This window comes from Beta vulgaris, chromosome 8 (assembly GCF_026745355.1).
Source record: "Beta vulgaris subsp. vulgaris cultivar EL10 chromosome 8, EL10.2, whole genome shotgun sequence".
NCBI classification, from domain to species: domain Eukaryota; kingdom Viridiplantae; phylum Streptophyta; class Magnoliopsida; order Caryophyllales; family Amaranthaceae; genus Beta; species Beta vulgaris.
In genome coordinates this window covers 15,032,329-15,051,218 of record NC_079209.1, presented here as the reverse complement: position 1 = coordinate 15,051,218, position 18,890 = coordinate 15,032,329, and the positions used below count along the sequence as shown (strand labels likewise).

At 37.7% G+C, this 18,890-nt stretch overlaps 1 protein-coding gene across 3 annotated transcripts in view; it reads right to left on the bottom strand.

Annotated features, from left to right (window-relative positions):
• LOC104901069 ((3S,6E)-nerolidol synthase 1) overlaps nt 1-18,890 on the bottom strand; it is a 60,574-nt gene that overhangs the window by 18,189 nt on the left and 23,495 nt on the right. For all 3 annotated transcript variants that reach the window (XM_048637674.2, XM_010688616.4, XM_010688615.4), the window contains exon 2: nt 15,522-15,786. In XM_048637674.2, coding sequence (XP_048493631.1) covers nt 15,522-15,786 — 265 coding nt within the window. The remainder of the gene's footprint in view (nt 1-15,521; nt 15,787-18,890) is intronic.

The following is an 18,890-nucleotide window of genomic DNA, read 5'->3' as shown; positions in this document are numbered from 1 at the left end:
TTTTAATGCCTTTTTCTGCCAGCTTATGTTATTGCTCGACTTGCTCTGTAAACTTGTTTTTGGCCCAGTAGTGAAAGTTTGATGTTTCTTCATTTGTGTTTTTATATTGAAATATTGGTCGATTGACTTGCTTCTTGTGCTTTTTAATAACTTTTTAAGTTAAAGCTTCTTGGTTATATTATTAATCTATCCGACTGGTTAAGTCATTTACCTAATTGCAAAGAACTTATATTGGCTGGTTAAGTCTTCAAATTTGATCAATTGATCAATTACAAAATGTGTCGAAATACACTGATGATAAGTAAGTCTAGCAGTCCGACTGTTTACAAACTGTGTCAAGCTAGCTACAAAGCGCTTTTTCTCAATTACATATTATTCCCCTATTTCAAATAATGAACAATACACATAAAATCATTTTATGTTGTCCGCATCCCAGGGTCGGGCCAGGGGAACGTCTTCTAGGGATTCCATTCGGAATGTCTTTGGTTTGACTACTTCTGTTACTTTGTAACAACCATCCCATTTAGTTCTAACTTTCCTTTGAGATGTAAAAGTCATGTAGCCTCAACTTTTCGAACCACCCCGTCATCGTCGAGACAGGTTGGTCTGGCTTTGACTCGACTGTTGAACAGCCGAGTGAGCCGTTGCTTGTACCTAATGGACCTTAGCAACCTGTTTCTCTTGGTCTCCATCATCATGTCCAAGTTGACAAGTTTCTCCTATTTGTTCTGCTCCAACTCATAGACTGTGTCGGTTTGAGGGGATGCTCACCTCCACCGGGAGGATTGCCTCACTCCCATATACTAGGTTGAAGGGAGAATGACTCCCAATAGGTCATCGACGTACTCCCCTTTAGCGTCCTCTTAGGATTTTTTTATTCATTAGAGGACGATCTTGTTAGCTGACTCGGCCTGTCCATTAGTCCGCAAGGCTGCTATTAAACTGTCATCCATTGTCATATACCAATGCTCTTAGTACGCCGAACCTGGTAATGATATTCGTCCATATGAATGCTTACACTTGTTTTTCCGTTATTGAGGAGAGTGGCTCGGCCTCAGTCCACTCAATAAAATAGTCAATTGCAACTATTAGGAATTTACATTATCGTAAGAGTGGGGGAATGGGCCGAGGAGTTCTTTCCCCTATTTGTCAAACGGCATAACAACATGGAATGTGGTCAAAGGGGTGGTAGGTGCTCTAGGGATGTCCGAGTGAAGTTGACAAGAGGGACATATCTTAACTAGCTCGTGGGCATCCCCTTTCAGGGTCGACCAGTGGTAACCGGTTCTGAGGGCTTTCCCTGCTATAGTTCTACCCCCTTGATGACTTTCGCATGCTCCCTCATGAATTTCCTTTAGTATGTAATCTCCATCCTCGGGGGTTATACACATAAGCAGAGTATGGCTGAAGGGTTTCTTGTAGAGTTGGTCTTCATGCCATAGAAACCATCCAGACTTGTGCTTGACCCGCTTGGCTTCCTTGCTATCATCGGGTAATTCCCCGTCCAATAGATAATTTATCACTTCATCCATCCACGTGGATGATTGATTCAACACCAGTTGCTCTTTGGTGTTGATACTGGGCTGATGCAAGATGTTTCGAGGGGCAGTTCCTTCTGCTCAGCTTGACATCCGAGCCAGTGCATCCGCTTGTTCGTTTTCTGACCTAGGGATGTGAGTGATGCTGAACTGAGCTAGCTGCTTGATGAACTCTTGGGTCTGGGCTAAGTACATCCTCATATTGTCTTCTTTGGCCTCACACTCACCCGACACTTGCCCCATTATGAGTTGTGAGTCGGATTTAGCTTTATTAGATGTGGCTCCAGCTAGAAATGCAGAGTTGGAGACCAAGTATAAGGTATTCATACTCAGCCTCATTGTTTGATCCCACAATTTCGAACTTTATGGCATACTCAATTTTTTCTCCGATCGAGGTTTGATTACTAGCCCGACTACGCACCCCGTTTTGGTGGATGATCCATCCACCTGTAATTCCCAACCATATTGCTCGTCGATTGGGGGCCTGATGTTGCATTCTGTTATGAAGTATGCTATGGGTTATGCTTTGATGGCCCTTTTGGGTTCATATTCTAACCCGAAGTCGGCTAACTAATCTGCCTAATCAATCATCCGACTGGACTAATTTATGCTATGAGTTAGTTTACTAAGCGCCTGTCTAGTGATGACTTTAACTTGGTGAGCTTCGAAGTAAGGTTTTAGCTTCAGACTCGCCATTACAAGAGCAAAGACATCTCTTCTACTTCGTTGTACTTAGCTTCCGCCCCTCAGAAGGCATGTCAAGTGCTGCTTTTCTTCTTTTTCGGCTACTTGAACGGCGTTGAGTGTGTATTTTGATACGGCAAGTATATAAACAATGTTTCCCCTAGGAGGGGGGATATCAATTTAGGTTGAGTTGATAGGTGTGTTTTGAGGGAGGTGAAGGCTTGTTCTACTTTTTTTGTCCCACGTGAACTCTTTCCTCTTGAGGGCCTTAAAGAAGTGAAGGCTTTTGTCGGCTGACCAGGAGAGGAAGCGTTCGAGAGCTACCAAACCATGATTGGCTTAATCTTGTCTGGGCTGGCCTCAATCTCCCTCTCATCCACCAGGAATCCGAGGCACTTTCCTTATAAGACGCACTTAAGTCTCAAGGTTCTAAGGGTCTCTAATATGTCTGAAGGTTGATACCCCTGAGCTTTGCTTTTTGCGATCATGTTGTCAACATATACTTCAATATTCTGACCGAGTTGGTTACTGAAGAGTTTGTTAACTCTCCGCTGGTATGTAGCTCATGCATTCTTGAGTCCAAATGGCATCAATTTATAGCATTACACGTTTTGGTTTGTGACGAAGGTGGTATGTACCGATCTTGTTGAGCCATCAAAATTTAATGATAGAAACATTTGGATCCATAAAGCTTAAGAGAGCATGCCCAACAGTTGAATCGACCCGCGTGTTGATTTTGGGTAGGGGATGGTTATTTTATAGGCATGCCTTGTTCATATCTGCGAAGTCTATACACATCCTCCATGCTTTGCTTGACTTCTTTACCAATACCACATTGGCCATCCAATCAAAGTACTGGCATTCTTCTATGAAGCTTGCCTCAAGCAACTTCTTAACCTCGACTGCTACTCCAGCGTTCCGCTCGGGACCCTGGTGTTTCAACTTTTGCTCGATTGGCCTGAACCCTTATTGGATGTTTAGTTTTATGGGACATAATTTTGGGGTCTAGGTCGGGCATTTTTGAGGCCTCATAAGCGAAGACGTTTTTGTATACAGTGAGTACTCAAATGACTTTGCTTTTGAGATTTTTGACATAACATTGCCTTGCTACTTGCTACTTGCTGATCTTTCTAAATGTTTCTAACCCTACTCTCATCGGTTTTGAATTGCAGCTTTGACTTTTTTTATAGCTGGCCTCCCCATTATAACGTTGTAAAGAAGTCGATCAGTAGGCTTCTTCCCTTGCCTTTCTCCCCGATCCGAGTGGGTAGCTTTATAGATCCGACTAAGTGCACTAAGTTTCCCCTAAAACCTATGAGTGGCTGATTCAAGGGAATGACATCCGTATCATAGTACTTAATTTCTTGAGACACTCTATGGTGATCATGTCGACCAACGACCCACTATCTATCGGCACTCTCTTCACCTTTGTGTTGGACACCTTTAGCTAGATGACTAGGGCATCGCGATGCGACGTGTGGAGAATCTGACTAGATTCCCCAAATCTCATCACAGGGAAGTCGGGTCGGGGTGGTGTACGTTAGGGGTGAAAATTATTCGGATAGAAACTGAAATTCAATCCAATCCAATCCAATCCGAATTAGTAATTCGGATCGAATTCGAACTGTGTTCGGATTGGAATTGAATTGAGATTTTTTGAAAAAATAGATTTTCGCATCGTATTAAATTAAGGTTAATTGGATCCAAAAATCCAATATAAGCAAATATTAGTATGCTTTGTATTATGTGCTTAACTGATTTATTTTTTAAAAAAAACCAGTGCATAAGTGTTATTGTTGTATTCTTGGTGGTCGAATTGAACCTGTTGTGTGTTGTGGACCAAACCTCATGAATTTTGTTACGTTATGATGTAATCAATTTTGGCCTATGGGTTTGTTATTAGTTTATTACTAGACAGTGGGGTTTGTAATAAGTTATGAATTTTCTAGTGTAAATCTATTGAGCAGTTGTTGTCGGCTTGTCGCGCCTGATTTATTTTAAAAAAAAAAATAGAATTTGAAATCTAAAATTTGAAAATTCCGATTGTATTGGATCATATTCAAAGTGTGATTGATTTGGATTCGAATTGAAAAATTGAAATCCAAATTTTTTTTTCGAATCGGATTGGATTAACCCCAAATCCGAACCTTACACCAAACTTTCATCCCTAGTTGACGTTAAGCACTTGATGCTTGAGACTCTATAGGTGGGCTTCACAAGATCGGCCAGTTAGGCCTCCCAACGTAAAGACACTTGCTATGACCCCGATGAAGCTTTCTGTATCCCCAATGTTCGACTGACCCACCTTCTGGTTTGCCCTTTTTCTCACTCGAGTGTTTGAGGTAGCGGTTCAACTTTCCCTGATCCGCCAAGTTATCAAGGGATTTCGTCAGCTCCCGACAATCTTTGGTGGTGTTCCCTCACTCCTTCTAGTACTCGCACCACTAACTTCTGTCTCTCTGTGCGGATGAAGTTCTGATGGAGTGTGGGCGGGGGAGCATGAACTTATCCTTATGATTCCCTTCTTTTTTTCTTCTTCTTACTACCATCGTTCGAGTGGCGACATATGTCCGTCAGTTGGATGAACTTTTGGGCCCTACTCATTGCTACAGAGAAGTTTTTCAATTCGTTTTAAGCCAAGGACCATCTCAACTGACCGAATTGGAGTCCAGACATTAGAAAGCGATTGTTACCACATCTTGCAAATATGAAACTTTCAGTGACTTATCGTTGAAGGCTTGTCTTTCTCTACCTCTTTCCTACAACAAACTGATGGGTGAATAGGTCCTTTAGTACAGAAAAATCAGTGATATTTTCGGAAGGGAGTTCTTGGAACCAGTTCAGCGCTAGGCCCTTCAATTTTGTGGGAAACAAGTGACACCAAGTATTTTATCAGCATATCTGAATGCTCATCTGAGCTTTGTATGTGGGCATGTGATTATCCGGGTCGGTTAGGCCCAAAAATGGTTCAATGGTGGGTGTTTTAATCTTTCTTGGACTGAGTGCTTCCATGATTGCTTGGTTGAATAGGACCATGAATTTGAGAGCTAAACTATTGATCCGAGGGAGTCTTGATTGGGCTGAGTCACCATGCCCTTCCCTCTGAGCGGCTTTCTTGTTAAGGACATCGTACCCCTTGATGAGGCGCTTTTCATTGAGGAAATGTTGAGTGTCATTGGGCTTTTGTCCGACATCGCCTCTTGGTGATTTAGAAACATGGGTATCTTCCCCGTGCTGAGCCGATCTCCCCCTAGGCAGATGGCACTCCTTTTCTCCCTGCCAACATCTTTGCAGATCGTGTTGGTTGTGCTCCCTCGCTGCAGATCGTTGCCGGCTAGGCTGACCGTGGACATAGTCAGGGGTGTTCTCTTCCCTTAGTAAGGGCAGCAAGGCCTGCTTCTAGGGGTTTAAATGTGCGCGTGCGCGTCTTTGTTGTAAGGTTGCAACCATGTCCATTATGCTACGTTGCAGGGTCTGTTGGACCTGAGCACCTATCAAAGTGATATGCGTTACGAATAAGGGTTGGGGTTGGCTTGTTGCAATTGATGTGATGGCACAAGCCGATTCTCATCGGACTATACTCCCTCGGGATCTATTGTATGTATGGTAGGGGTTCGATGGGGAGGAGGTGAAGGTTCTCATCTGGATCACTAAGCTTGTCCAAACCTCTAATCTTGTGCTAATTGTTGGGTTCTGAAGCGAGTGTTCTTGGTTGGGGCCATTGTTGAGTGACAATGAAGTGAATCATACTGAGTGATGGCGAAGAGACTTCGTTTGTAACTTCCCTATAGGCGGATCCAAATTGTTTCTGTCTAATTAAGAAATTGAAGATTTGATAGATGAGGATTAGAGTTTGCCCCAAGAATGTTCGTCGGAGCTTGTTGACCGTATACCAGAATCCTGCAAAACAAGGTTAGACTACCCCGGATATTGATTCGGGATCGCCCCTCCCACGCTCATGTTTGATGTGATTAAGGTAGAGACAGAGATCAAAGTTGAGAGATAAGCTCTAGCTTTTGGTAGGTTGGGATTGAATACTTGTTCATTGATGAGACTGGTGTTATTTATACTGTTGAAAATTTCCAGATAGATAACTTTGATAATATGGGCCTTTCTTGGGATAAATGCTTATATATTGCCTTTTTGAGGCAACTATTTTCGACCCTTTTAATTTGTGCATCCCTAGACACCTGGATTTAGGTCAACTCGTGGGTGGTACCACAATTGCCACATGTCTAGTGACTATGATGACTTTATCAAATTATTGTGCTCGTCATTTGTTGAGCCCAAACAGGGATGAATTGATGATTTACAAACGAGTTATCTATAATAATTTGGTCGTGCTCGATATATGAGCATGAAGCCATGAACGCTCTAATCTAACTTAGTATTGTACTATACATATATTCTTTGTTACTAGTGTTAGACTCTTTTATTTAAATACTATGGACCATGTATGTGTTAGTTGTGTTATTATTTGTCATATTGTAAATTTATAAAATTGATTGTTTTGTCTATTTGCATTAATTTCACTTTCTCTCTCATCTTTAGAAATTTCACTAGTAGAATAAATGCTTATTGCTGCGGTCAAAAAGTGGCTTGTTGCTGCGGTTTGGGCGCGCAACAATTAAGGGGGCAGCAATAGGTAATAATTATATTGCTGCAGTTTTTAATCGCGACAATATCTTAACATATTACTGCGGTTTCTAGCGAAACCCGCAACAATATATTTATTTTATATTTAAAAAAATCAATATATTTTTGCGGTTTTTAGGACAAACCGCAGCAATATACTATGTTTTATAATTAAAAATTAAGTATATTCTGCGGTTTGTCCTAAAAACCGCAGCAATAGGCACTAAACATGTAAAAAAAAATTCTTAAAAATTAAAAAAATCAAGAAAAGAAAACAGTAAATATTTCAGACGAAACCAACATAAAAAAATGGAGCTTCATAGGCAAAAGAAACTCTAACCAAACCAGATCTAAAAAATGAATCGGCATAAATAACCAAACTAAATCAAAAAAAACGAAACAGCATCAAAAACCAATGTGAAACTAAAATCTGAACATTGACCTTAACATAATTTATTAAAAAAAAGGAAAAACACAAGATTTAAACATCTGACCTAAATAAAAATGAAAAAAAAGGAAAAAAAAACATCAGATCTAAACAAAGCAAGCGGCGAGGTCTCGAGCTGTGAGCGACAGCAAGGTCGACGGCGAGGTTTCGGACTGTGAAGGACGGCGACGGCGACGGCGACGGCGACTGATGAGGTCTGCTGGCGACGGCGAGTTATGAGGTCTGCTGGCGACGACGATTTGCGAGAAGACGAGTCAACGCCGACGAGAAGATGAACGAGGCGCCGACTTTTTGAAGACGCCGACGAGTAGGCGAACTGCGAGCGACGACGACGACGTGAAGACCGTGAAGACCGCAGGCGAACGGCGTGCAGGCGATTGTGAGGTGCGAACGAGAAGGTGAGTGAAGTAAGAAGGTGAGATTGTGAGAAGGTCAGCGAGAATGAGTTTGGGAGGATGAGAGAGGTGAGTGAGGATGAGAGAATTAAGAGGCGTGAGAGGAGAATGAAACCGCGCTCAATCTAACCATTGTAATTTTAAATATATACCAAGGACATATTGCTGCGATTTTGGCAAAAACCACAGCAATATATTAAAATATTATATTTTTTTATAGTATTTTAATATATTGTTGCGCTTTTTGTCAGAAACTGCAGCAATATGTCTTGGTCAAATAGTCAAACTTTTTCAAAAGTTATCCGCGAAACTATATTGCTGCGGTTTTTGGTCGAAATCGCAGCAATATGCCTATTTTATATTTTTCTTTTCTTTTTTGCTTGATATATTGCTGCGTATGGGTATAACCGCAGCAATATTACCGCAACAATAAGCAATTATTCTACTAGTGTTTCTCATTTACTTATAGATGTCCAAATAAAGTATTAATATTCTTTATTGAAAGAACTTTTTGAAACATCTCAATAAAAAAAAAACAGATTGAATTAATAGGAACTAATGGAGTATTATACATTAACTTATACACTTAGGGCCCGTAATGTATATTCATTGGTAGGACATTCCATAGTTAAGCCGCCCAAATTAGAAAGCCCTTTGACTTAAGCTCTGTTTGGGGAAGCAGGTTACTTAAATGATATGGTGCTACAATTTCAAGTCACTTTATATGATTAGTGGTATTTGATGGAGGAACTTAAATAAAATTTAAATCCAAAATTTGACTGAAATTGAGTTGGAGTAAAATATAGCGTCCGAGATCTGGTGTTAATTTTTTTTTTCTTTTTATCTTTTTAGGCCTAAAACGATATTTCCTTTCTATCTTCTTAAGCCTAAAAAGATATTTCAACTGCTGTCATAAATAATTTTACCAAACAGGTTATGTAATCAGCTAGCTTATCAGTTTCAGCACTTTAACAATTTCAACTGCTACCTAATCAATTTCAACCACCTTACGGTTTCAACTCCATTTCATCCAGTATTGTCAAACATATCCTTAATCGAGGGTTTTATTAAGCATTGTTTGGCAATCAATTTTTTTGGTTGTTGACTATAATTCACTTCAGTTGTTTCCTCATTTGATAGTATTCGTTGTTTGAATTGATTGTTTTAGTTATCAATTAATTTTAGTTGTTTGTAAAGATAAGTGGTTGTTTGCAAATTGTTTACTTGATTCAAAATAACTATCACTTGAGTAAAAAAACCCCCAAAAACTATTGCAAAAATATAATACACCAATCAGAATTTTCCTCTAGGTAGAAAGATTATGAATATTTTTCTTGCCATCATTATCAATTAAATTATTAGAATTTTATTTTTTTATGCAGTTGAAGACATGAAAAAACAAAAGCCTATAAAAAAAAGCGGATCAGAAAGCGTCAATTGCCGATTACATTCGTGTATAAAATGTGATGATGAATTTATGTTTGCAATTTGTAAATAAAGTTTTGTGCTAATGCTCATGGTAATGAAACATTTTTTTTTTCATAGATTTATAGTGCCACACCACACATTATCTTTGCTAATGTGGTAAATGTTGAAGATTTAGAGTATAAGTTAGTTTATTTCATGATACGTTGTTTCAAGTTACTTGGCTATGGTGGTGTTGCTTGAATCGATGTATGTAATACTATGCTTGGTTATGAAGAGCAATGACATTTGCTTGCAAGCCTCGGAGTGTGTTGTAGTTATAACAAGCTACACAAGCAATAGCCTCGCAGCACTCAACACTCTCTCACGCACAAACACAGGCGAGGAGGCAGAGAGGTGCTCGAGACTCGCGAGCCAGCTCGCACCTCGCGGAGCTGTGCACTCGCCAAGTAGAATAAACGAGGAGGCAGAATGATGGTCGCACCTCGCGACGGTGCCCAGTCGCGATTCGCGACGCTGCTTCGCGGCTCGCTATTTGCATCTGTTTTTCTGCGGTTTAGCATGGCTTCGTGGATAATGACGGTTAGTCATTGTATGGTTTCGGTTTTCAGAAACTATTAAGCATTAGTATATATATGAGTATTCTCATATGATGAAGGATGTTATGAAAAATCAGATTCTCTCTCTTGCATAAGAATTAAATCAAAAGTTCATCATCATTACAAAGTTTTCTTCCTTTCACTCATTTTGACAAATCTCATAACGAGCGTGATATTTGTTGTTCTTCTTTGTATCTCGGAAGTGAATTCCTTGCAACCCGTGCTCAGTGTGGGGTAGGAATATTGCTTTTGGGAAAGTGTCCCAACACGCCTAGAAGATTCTAAGTTCATCAATTAATCATCTTCTTCACCCTTTACCGATTTCTAACAATCCAAAAGCAATATTCTTGAAGATGGCTACGGTACGTGAAATGAATTCGAATTTTCAGAAACTTGACAAGTTTGAGGGTGTGGGTTTCCGTAGATGGCAAAATAAGATGCATTTTCTTCTCACTTCTCTTTCGGTGGCATATGTTTTGAGTACTCCAAAACCCGAGTTTGTGGAAGATGAAACTTTGGAGGCTTCATGGAGAAGGAACAAGTGGGAGAACGATGATTATATATGTCGTGGTCACATTTTAAACGGTATGTCTGATACTTTATTTGATGTTTATCAATTCTATGAATCCGCTAAAATGCTTTGGGATGACCTTGAGTCAAAATACATGGCCGAAGATGCATCTCATAAGAAGTTCTTAGTTAGTAATTTTAATAACTTTAAGATGAATGAATCTAGGCCTGTGATGGAACAATTTCATGAAATTCAAAGGATTTTAGGAAGTTTTAAACAACACAATATTAGTATGGATGAGACATTTATTGTATCTTCAATAATTGACAAATTACCACCAAGTGGAAGGATGTTAGAAATACTCTTAAACATAGGAAAGATGATATAAATGTGGAACAATTGGGTGCTCATCTTCGGATTGAAGAGGGCATTCGGGTTCAAGATGGACAAAAGGAGGTAAATCCTAATTCTTCTACCATTAACATGGTGGAGGATGGAAAGTTCAAAGACTCAAATCCTAAGAAGAGGGCTAATAATTTCACCAAAGGCAACAACTTTAAGAAGCCTAAGAATGGTGGAGGTTGTTCAACAACGTGGTTGTTGGGAGTGTGGCAAGCCCGGACACTTCAAAAGGATTGCTTCCTTGGAAGAGAGAATGAACAAAAAGAATGAGCAAGGTGGAGGGAAAGGCGAGTCTAGCCAATCCCAAGCCAAACAAGGTACTTGTCACAACTTTCATGTAATTCAAGTTTGAATTATATGTGTATGATTTCTGAAATCTTTTGTGTACAGGATGATTGTTCATGGTATATCGATTCAGGAGCTTCAAGGCATGTGTGCAAGGAGCGGTCTTCATTCAAAACCTTCAAGGAGGTGGACAATGGAGAAGTTCTATACATGGGAAATGACTCTACAGCTCAAGTTCTTGGTAGGACAAGTAGAGTTGGTCTTTAGTTCCGGCAAATCTCTAGTGTTAAGAGATGTTGTATTTGCTCCGGAACTTAGGCGTAATCTAGTGTCAGGAGCTATCTTGAATCGAATAGGTTTTAAAATGGTTTTTGAGTCGGACAATTTTATTATCTAAGGGTGGTTTGTTTGTTGGACTTGGTTATTTGTGTAATGGTATGTTTAAACTCAGCATTTCAAATGCTTTAGTAACAATGTGTGTGTTATTAATGATAATTCTTCTCTTTGGCATTTAAGACTTGGTCATGTTAATTATAGAAAATTATATTCTATGGCTAAGGATGATTTAATTCCTGCTTTTGATCCAAGTATTGAGAAGTGTAGAACATGCATGCTTACCAAAATAACTAGGTGTTCTTTCCCTAATAATGTGGAAAGAGATACTAAATTGCTTGATTTAGTACATAGTGATCTTTGTGATTTTCATAGTACACCTTCTTTAGGAAACAAAAAATATATAATAACATTTATTGATGATCATTCACGATTTTGTTATGTATATTTATTGTCTACTAAAGATGAAGCCCTAGAAAAATTTGAGATCTATAAAAATGAAGTAGAATTGCAACTAAGTGACAAGGTTAAACGGTTTAGAACCGATAGAGGTGGTGAATTTCATAATCCTAGTTATTTCCAAGCTTTAGGAATAATACATGAAACAACCGCGGCTTATACACCACAACAAAATGGTTAGGGAAAGAAAAAATAGAACTTTACAAGAAATGGTAAATTCTATGTTATCCTACTCGGGTTTGAGTGATGGTTTTTGGGGTGAAGCGGTTTTAACCGCTTGTTACATCTTGAATCGTGTTCCTATGAAAAAGAACAAAGTAACCCCTTATGAATTATGGTACAAAAAAAAACCAAATCTAAGTTACATTAGAGTTTGGGGATGTAGGGCAATAGTGAAAGTGCCGGAACCTAAACGGAAAAAGTTAGGTGAAATAGGAGTTGAATGCATCTTTATAGGATATGCTGTCATAGCAAATCCTATAGGTTCTATGTTATAGAACAAAAGACTTTTGGTCGGTTCACACTATTGTGGAGTCAAGAGATGCAATTTTTGATGAAAAAGATATTCATCGGTTCCTAGACCAAAGGATATAACTCCAAGTACCGAAATTCAAGAGATTGATCAAATATGATCATGAGTTAGATGAACAAATTCTAGATGAAAATGTTGCATCTACATCAACTCAACCAAGGAGAAGTAAACGGGTTAGGAAAGAGAAATCTTTTGGCCCGGATTTTCATGTATATTTGGTTGAAGGATCAAGAGATAGTGTTTTAACTAAATTTTCATATGTCTATAACGTGGAAGGGGATCCTTTAACATATGATGAGGCCATGCAATCTCAAGATGCTTCATTTTGGAAGAAGCTATTGATGATGAAATGGACTCAATCATGGGGAATAACACATGGGTTTTAGCGGACCTACCTCCTAAATGTAAACCAATAGGGTGCAAATGGATTTTCAAGAAGAAAATGAAAATCGATGGAACTATTGACAAGTTCAAAGCCCGGTTAGTGGCACAAGGCTTTTCTCAAAAGCCGGGTATCGATTATTTCGATACATATGCACCTGTAGCTCGAATCTCCACTATAAGATTATTGATTGCTCTTGCAGCAATTCATAATCTTGTGATCCATCAAATGGATGTCAAGACTGCGTTCTTGTATGGAGAATTAGATGAGGAGGTTTACATGAGACAACCGGTTGGATTTGTTGTCAAAGGTCAAGAACAAAAGTTTGCAAACTAATTAGATCTTTGTATGGGCTAAAACAAGCACCTAAGCAATGGCATCAAAAATTTGATGAGGTAGTGTTGTCTAACGGATTCAAATTGAACAATTCAGACAAGTGTGTATATAGCAAATTTGATGACAATGGTCATGGTGTGATGATTTGCTTATATGTAGATGACATGCTAATTTTTGGAACTGATTTATCCCAAGTTGAATGGACTAAATCTTTTCTATCGTCTAAGTTCTCAATGAAAGATTTGGGGGAGGCGGATGTCATTCTAGGAATTAGAATTAAAAGAAGCAAAGGTAAATTGAGTTTGTCTCAATCTCACTACATCGAAAAGGTTCTTAAGAAATTCGATGTTAGTGGTTGCTCTTTTGTGTCAACTCCAATGGACCCTAGTGAGAAATTAATGCCTAATGAGGTAGTGCTGTATCTCAACTTGAGTATTCAAGGGTGATTGGATGTTTGATGTATGCTATGACGAGTACTAGGCCGGATATCGCATTTGCGGTAGGCAAACTTAGTAGGTATACTAGTAATCCTAGTGTACAACATTGGCAAGCTATTCGTCGGTATTAAGTATTTAGGAAAAACCAAGGACTATGGTTTATCCTACAGTGGATATCCTTCGGTTTTAGAAGGGTATTCGGATGCAAGTTGGATCTCTAATAAAGAGGATCACTCTTACACAAGTGGATGGGTATTTCTACTTGGGGGAGGTGCTATATCTTGGGCTTCCAAGAAACAAACTTGCATAGCGGATTCCTCCATGACTTCGGAATTCATTGCTTTATCTTCCGCAAGCAAAGAGGCGGAGTGGTTAAAGAATCTCATGATTGAGATTCCTTTGTTGCCAAAACCGATATCGCCATAGCGATTCATTGTGATAACGATGCTGCTTTGGCAAGAGCATATAGTCAAGTCTATAATGGTAAGTCAAGACACATTGGTGTGCGGCATAGCTACATCCAAGGACTTATCAAGGATAGTGTAATCACTGTTGACTATGTACGTACAACGTATAATCTAGCGGATTGTTTTACAAAGGCCTTGGCTAGAGATAATGTAAAGAGGATGGCAATCGGTTTAGGATTGGAGCCCCTCGAGAATCACGAATGAGGAAATCTTAACTTAACGCCCAATATGACGTTGGGTCTTAAGTTCAATAAGATTAATTTCTTCATTTAGATGATTGTAGAACTTTTATTCATCCTAAGTTTTAGTTCTTACTGTGTTGTATAAGGAGGTTGTAAATTTAATAGGTCTCTTGTTTTGTGCTTTTCACAGTAGCATGTATTTTAGAGATCTACCTATGTAAGTGTGAAGTTTAGCCGCTTCAAGGAGCTATGGGGCATAGCTTTATACACTTATGAATAGATATGGACACAAGGCTTTATGTGTCGGTTTATAATGAGTTAAGTAATTTTATCTTGTGTGTATAGTATCTTCGGGTTTCCATTATGTATTGAAATTGGTTCAATCGTTATCGACACCAATTGGATACGGATACTTGGAATGTGTACTATACTATATGGAAGTTCAAGTTTTATACACTTTCATTTATGCATAAGATTGATTTGTTATGATGATGTTTATGCATAACTATTATATATACTCTAAATGGGGGAGGATTGTTGAAGATTTAGAGTATAAGTTAGTTTATTTCATGATACGTTGTTTCAAGTTACTTGGTTATGGTGGTGTTGCTTGAATCGATGTATGTAATACTATGCTTGGTTATGAAGAGCAATGACATTTGCTTGCAAGCCTCGGAGTGTGTTGTAGTTATAACAAGCTACACAAGCAATAGCCTCGCAGCACTCAGCACTCTCTCACGCACAAACACAGGCGAGGAGGCAGAGAGGTGCTCGCGACGCTGTGCACTCGCCAAGCAGAATAAACGAGGAGGCAGAATGATGGTCGCGAGTCGCGACCTGGGTCGCACCTTGTGACAGTGCCCAGTCGCGACTCGCGACACTGCTTCGCGGCTCGCTATTTGCATCTGTTTTTCTGCGGTTTAGCGTGCCTTCGTGGATAATGACGGTTAGTCATTGTATGGTTTCGGTTTTCAGAAACTATTAAGCATTAGTATATATATGAGTATTCTCATATGATGAAGGATGTTATGAAAAATCAGATTCTCTCTCTTGCATAAGAATTAAATCAAAAGTTCATCATCATTACAAAGTTTTCTTCCTTTCACTCATTTTGACAAATCTCATAACGAGCGTGATATTTGTTGTTCTTCTTTGTATCTCGGAATTGAATTCCTTGCAACCCGTGCTCAGTGTAGGGTAGGAATATTGCTTTTGGGAAAGTGTCCCAACACGCCTAGAAGATTCTAAGTTCATCAAGTAATCATCTTCTTCACCCTTTACCGATTTCTAACAGTAAAAGATGGTAACAAATTATTTTGCAAAAATGTTTAGAGATACTTATTATGAACATTAACATAGGAATATATTTACGATTTTATATGTCTAAATTCATCACTATATATATTTAGTTTTCGCAACTAACTGGGACCAGAACAATGAAAAAATTAAATTTATAGGTAAAATGACTAACCAGCAGGTACGTGATATCCGTTTTGTCTTAGTAGCCTAAAACAAAGAGCAACCTCATAAAATTTACCATCACCATCTTTCAAGGTACCCGATTTTACACGTAGCTTTTCTAAGGCAACATGCATTTCTTCTCGGAAGTAATCTTCAAGACCTAATCTCTGGATAATATCTACCATAATTAGTTCCTCCAATTCAATGTAGCCCCTTGTTTTGCTTGTCATTATCTCCCTAATCTTCAGCACTCCATGCTGAAATCGTACGTCCTTCTAAAACATATATACATATCCTAAATCCGTGAATTGCGTAGGTTCAATGACCGTTTTATATATACAGATACAACAACAAAAATGATGGTAATACATCTAATTTGCATGCTATTTTAGGAAAAAAAAATCTCTTACCAATATTTATAGTAAAAAAAAACTCGTATGAACCCGGTGCACACTGAGTGCATCTAATAGATGTTATGTAGGTTGTGATGGTTACACCTTCTACTATTTTGTCTTTCTCTCTTCTCGAATTTCCTTACCTTCAGTTTCTCTCTCATTATTGCTTCATTTCTCTCTCTTGAAGTTCTTACTTCGTTTTTCTGTTTTTGTGACATAGTTAATTGTACAATTGAACTTGTTATAGAAGATTGGTATGATATTACCAGTTTCGTATAGTGTGTTTATGTGTGGTACAGTGTGTGTCGTTGTGCTATAGTATGTTTATTTGTGATAGTGTTTCTTTGTGCTACAGTGTATTGCTTTCTGATATAGTGTATTTGTTTGTGATATAGTTTGTTTTTGGGTAATCTACTTGAATGTACAATTGAACCAGTTACAGAAGATTAGGATAATATTGTCGTTTCCATAGTGTGTTTGTATGTGGTATAGTGTGTTTCACTATATTATAGTGTTTTTTGGCAAGAGCTATATTATTTATTTGTAATAGTGTTCTTTGTGCTATAATGCATTTGTTTGTAATATAGTGTATTTCTCTCTTATATAGTGTATATGTTTGTAATATAGCAGGTTTCCATATATTATAGTAGTGTGTCCTGATTCACGTGCGTGAGCCTGATGCACACTAATTTTACTGTGAACTAGGTCCACACAAGTCGAATTGATATACTAATGTCTCACACCTATCACCAAATATGTGGTTTTTTTGTTAAAATATCCATGTTCTAATTATTTATTACATTCCATTTCCATCATAGAGATTGTTCATAACCAGTAAAAAGAAGTTTATGAAAAGAAATGCCTTCTTAAATTATATATATTTCATCTATTCCATTATTTTTGCAACAGTACTCTTTGACACATTATTTAAGAAAATTGTATAAGGAAATAGAGTTATAAAAATAGATAAAAAGTGGGATCCATGTGATATAATGAGAGATAGAGAGAAGATACATAGAGTAAGTCTTTAAAGGAAACGGATCATGTTAAGACTAACGTGAGACGTGATAATTTACACGCGTTTGATTATGGTAAAGCAATACCACTTAACTAAACTATAAAAAATGTTAGCTAATTACAAAAACTGTGCAACTATTTTTATTGAATAACTTTAAATAAAATTATGTTACCTAATAAATTAATACTAATAACTATTGACCAATAAACCATTATTATCAACCCAAAACTATAACATCAGTCAAACCACCATAATCATAACCCAAAACAATAACTTTTATCTAAACATACAACCAACAATCCAAACCAATAACCAAAAACCATAGCAAATAACAAGCAAATCATAACAATTTAGTATCCACTTAATACGATATATTATCTCGAAAATTAGTCAATTACAACTAATAACATGAAAATTATAACTAATAACATGTAAATAATTACTAATAACTAAAAATCATAACTAGTAACCTTATAGATATAACTATATATTTACCTTGAAACTTATAACATGAAAACTATAACTAAGAACATGTAAACAATTGCTAATAAGTAAAAATCATAACTATTAACCTTACATATACAATAATTAATTACCATAAAATAATAATTATTACCCAAAACATATATTACGACAAAAAATATAACTAACTACCCAAAAACTTTAATTCATAATAAGAAATATATTATAATTTAGACCCATTGTTAGAGGGAAATAATGTGCTTTGAGAATTAAGAATATACTTACTTGACTTTGATTCAACACTGTCGTCGTTCAAGTGAAAAAAGTAAACTAAGAATCATCAAATTCTCATCATCAAGATTAAAGATGACATGAAAAAGGATGTTAGTCGAAAGCTTTGAATGTTCGAAAAAGGCCGCATTCAAATATAAGTTGTCCTACTTTAGCTCAATTTCACACAAAATTAGTAACAATAATTGAGCTAAAACTCTAACAAATATGGATAACTTTGGTGTTGTAGTTCAAAGAAAAAGTGAAAGAATTAAAGAAAAAAGAGAGAAGTGGGCTTTAGGTTCCAGATCTAAATATATACAAGAGAAAGGGAGAGAAACGTAAGTTGGGTGGAGGATAAGGAAATGGCAGTGCGGAGGAAAGTGATCCAAGAGGGGTAGAGGAGATGGGAATTGAAGAAAGAAAAATGAGAGTTGGCAGAGGAGAGAGAAAATATAAATTAAATGGGAAATGTGATGGTCTTACGTTAAGCATAACGTAAGACCGTCTTTTTGAAAAATTTGTGTATTACCAAGTAAACAAACGTTACAATTAATATGAAACTTCCAAATAAGGTAAACATTGCAATTAAAAAAGAACGGAGTAAGTATATATCTATACCCATCAAAAATCAAGGAGTTTTGTTACTATTCCTTAGGAACAGTGCTCGGACGGTTTTGCTCTCTGTTGTTCACGGAACCACCTTCCTACCATCCATTTGCCACGTGCTTTTTTTCCTTCCCGTTTTTCCTCTTAACCCTCCATTTTCATCCTCCTAAGTCCTTATCAACCTAGATAATTCCCCCTCATTTTCAACCAACATCTCCTATCCCCTCCATTCTCACTTTCTCAATCTTCTTCATCTCGCTCCTCACCATTTTCTCTCTCTCTTCTTTTTCGTTTTAGGCTTTGGTTCAAAAACAATTGAAGCGGTGGGACTGGGAGCCGTGAAATTAGTGATCAAATGAAGATCTTCGAATGAAGCAATTCATCTTCGACCAGCTCCTCTTGCTGTCCCTATTCAGACGTTCGATAGTAAGACAGGTACCAGTCGAATTTAGTGTTCTTTTCTATTTTGCAATTGATCAAACAATTCCGTTTTCCCTACTTTAATATTCAAAATCAAGAATTATTCATCTTTTTTTTTATCTTTTGGAATTGATCTGCTATTTTGCAATTGTTGCTCTTTGCATTTGTGCTCTTGTTGAGTACTGTTGGAGTATAGAGTTTGACT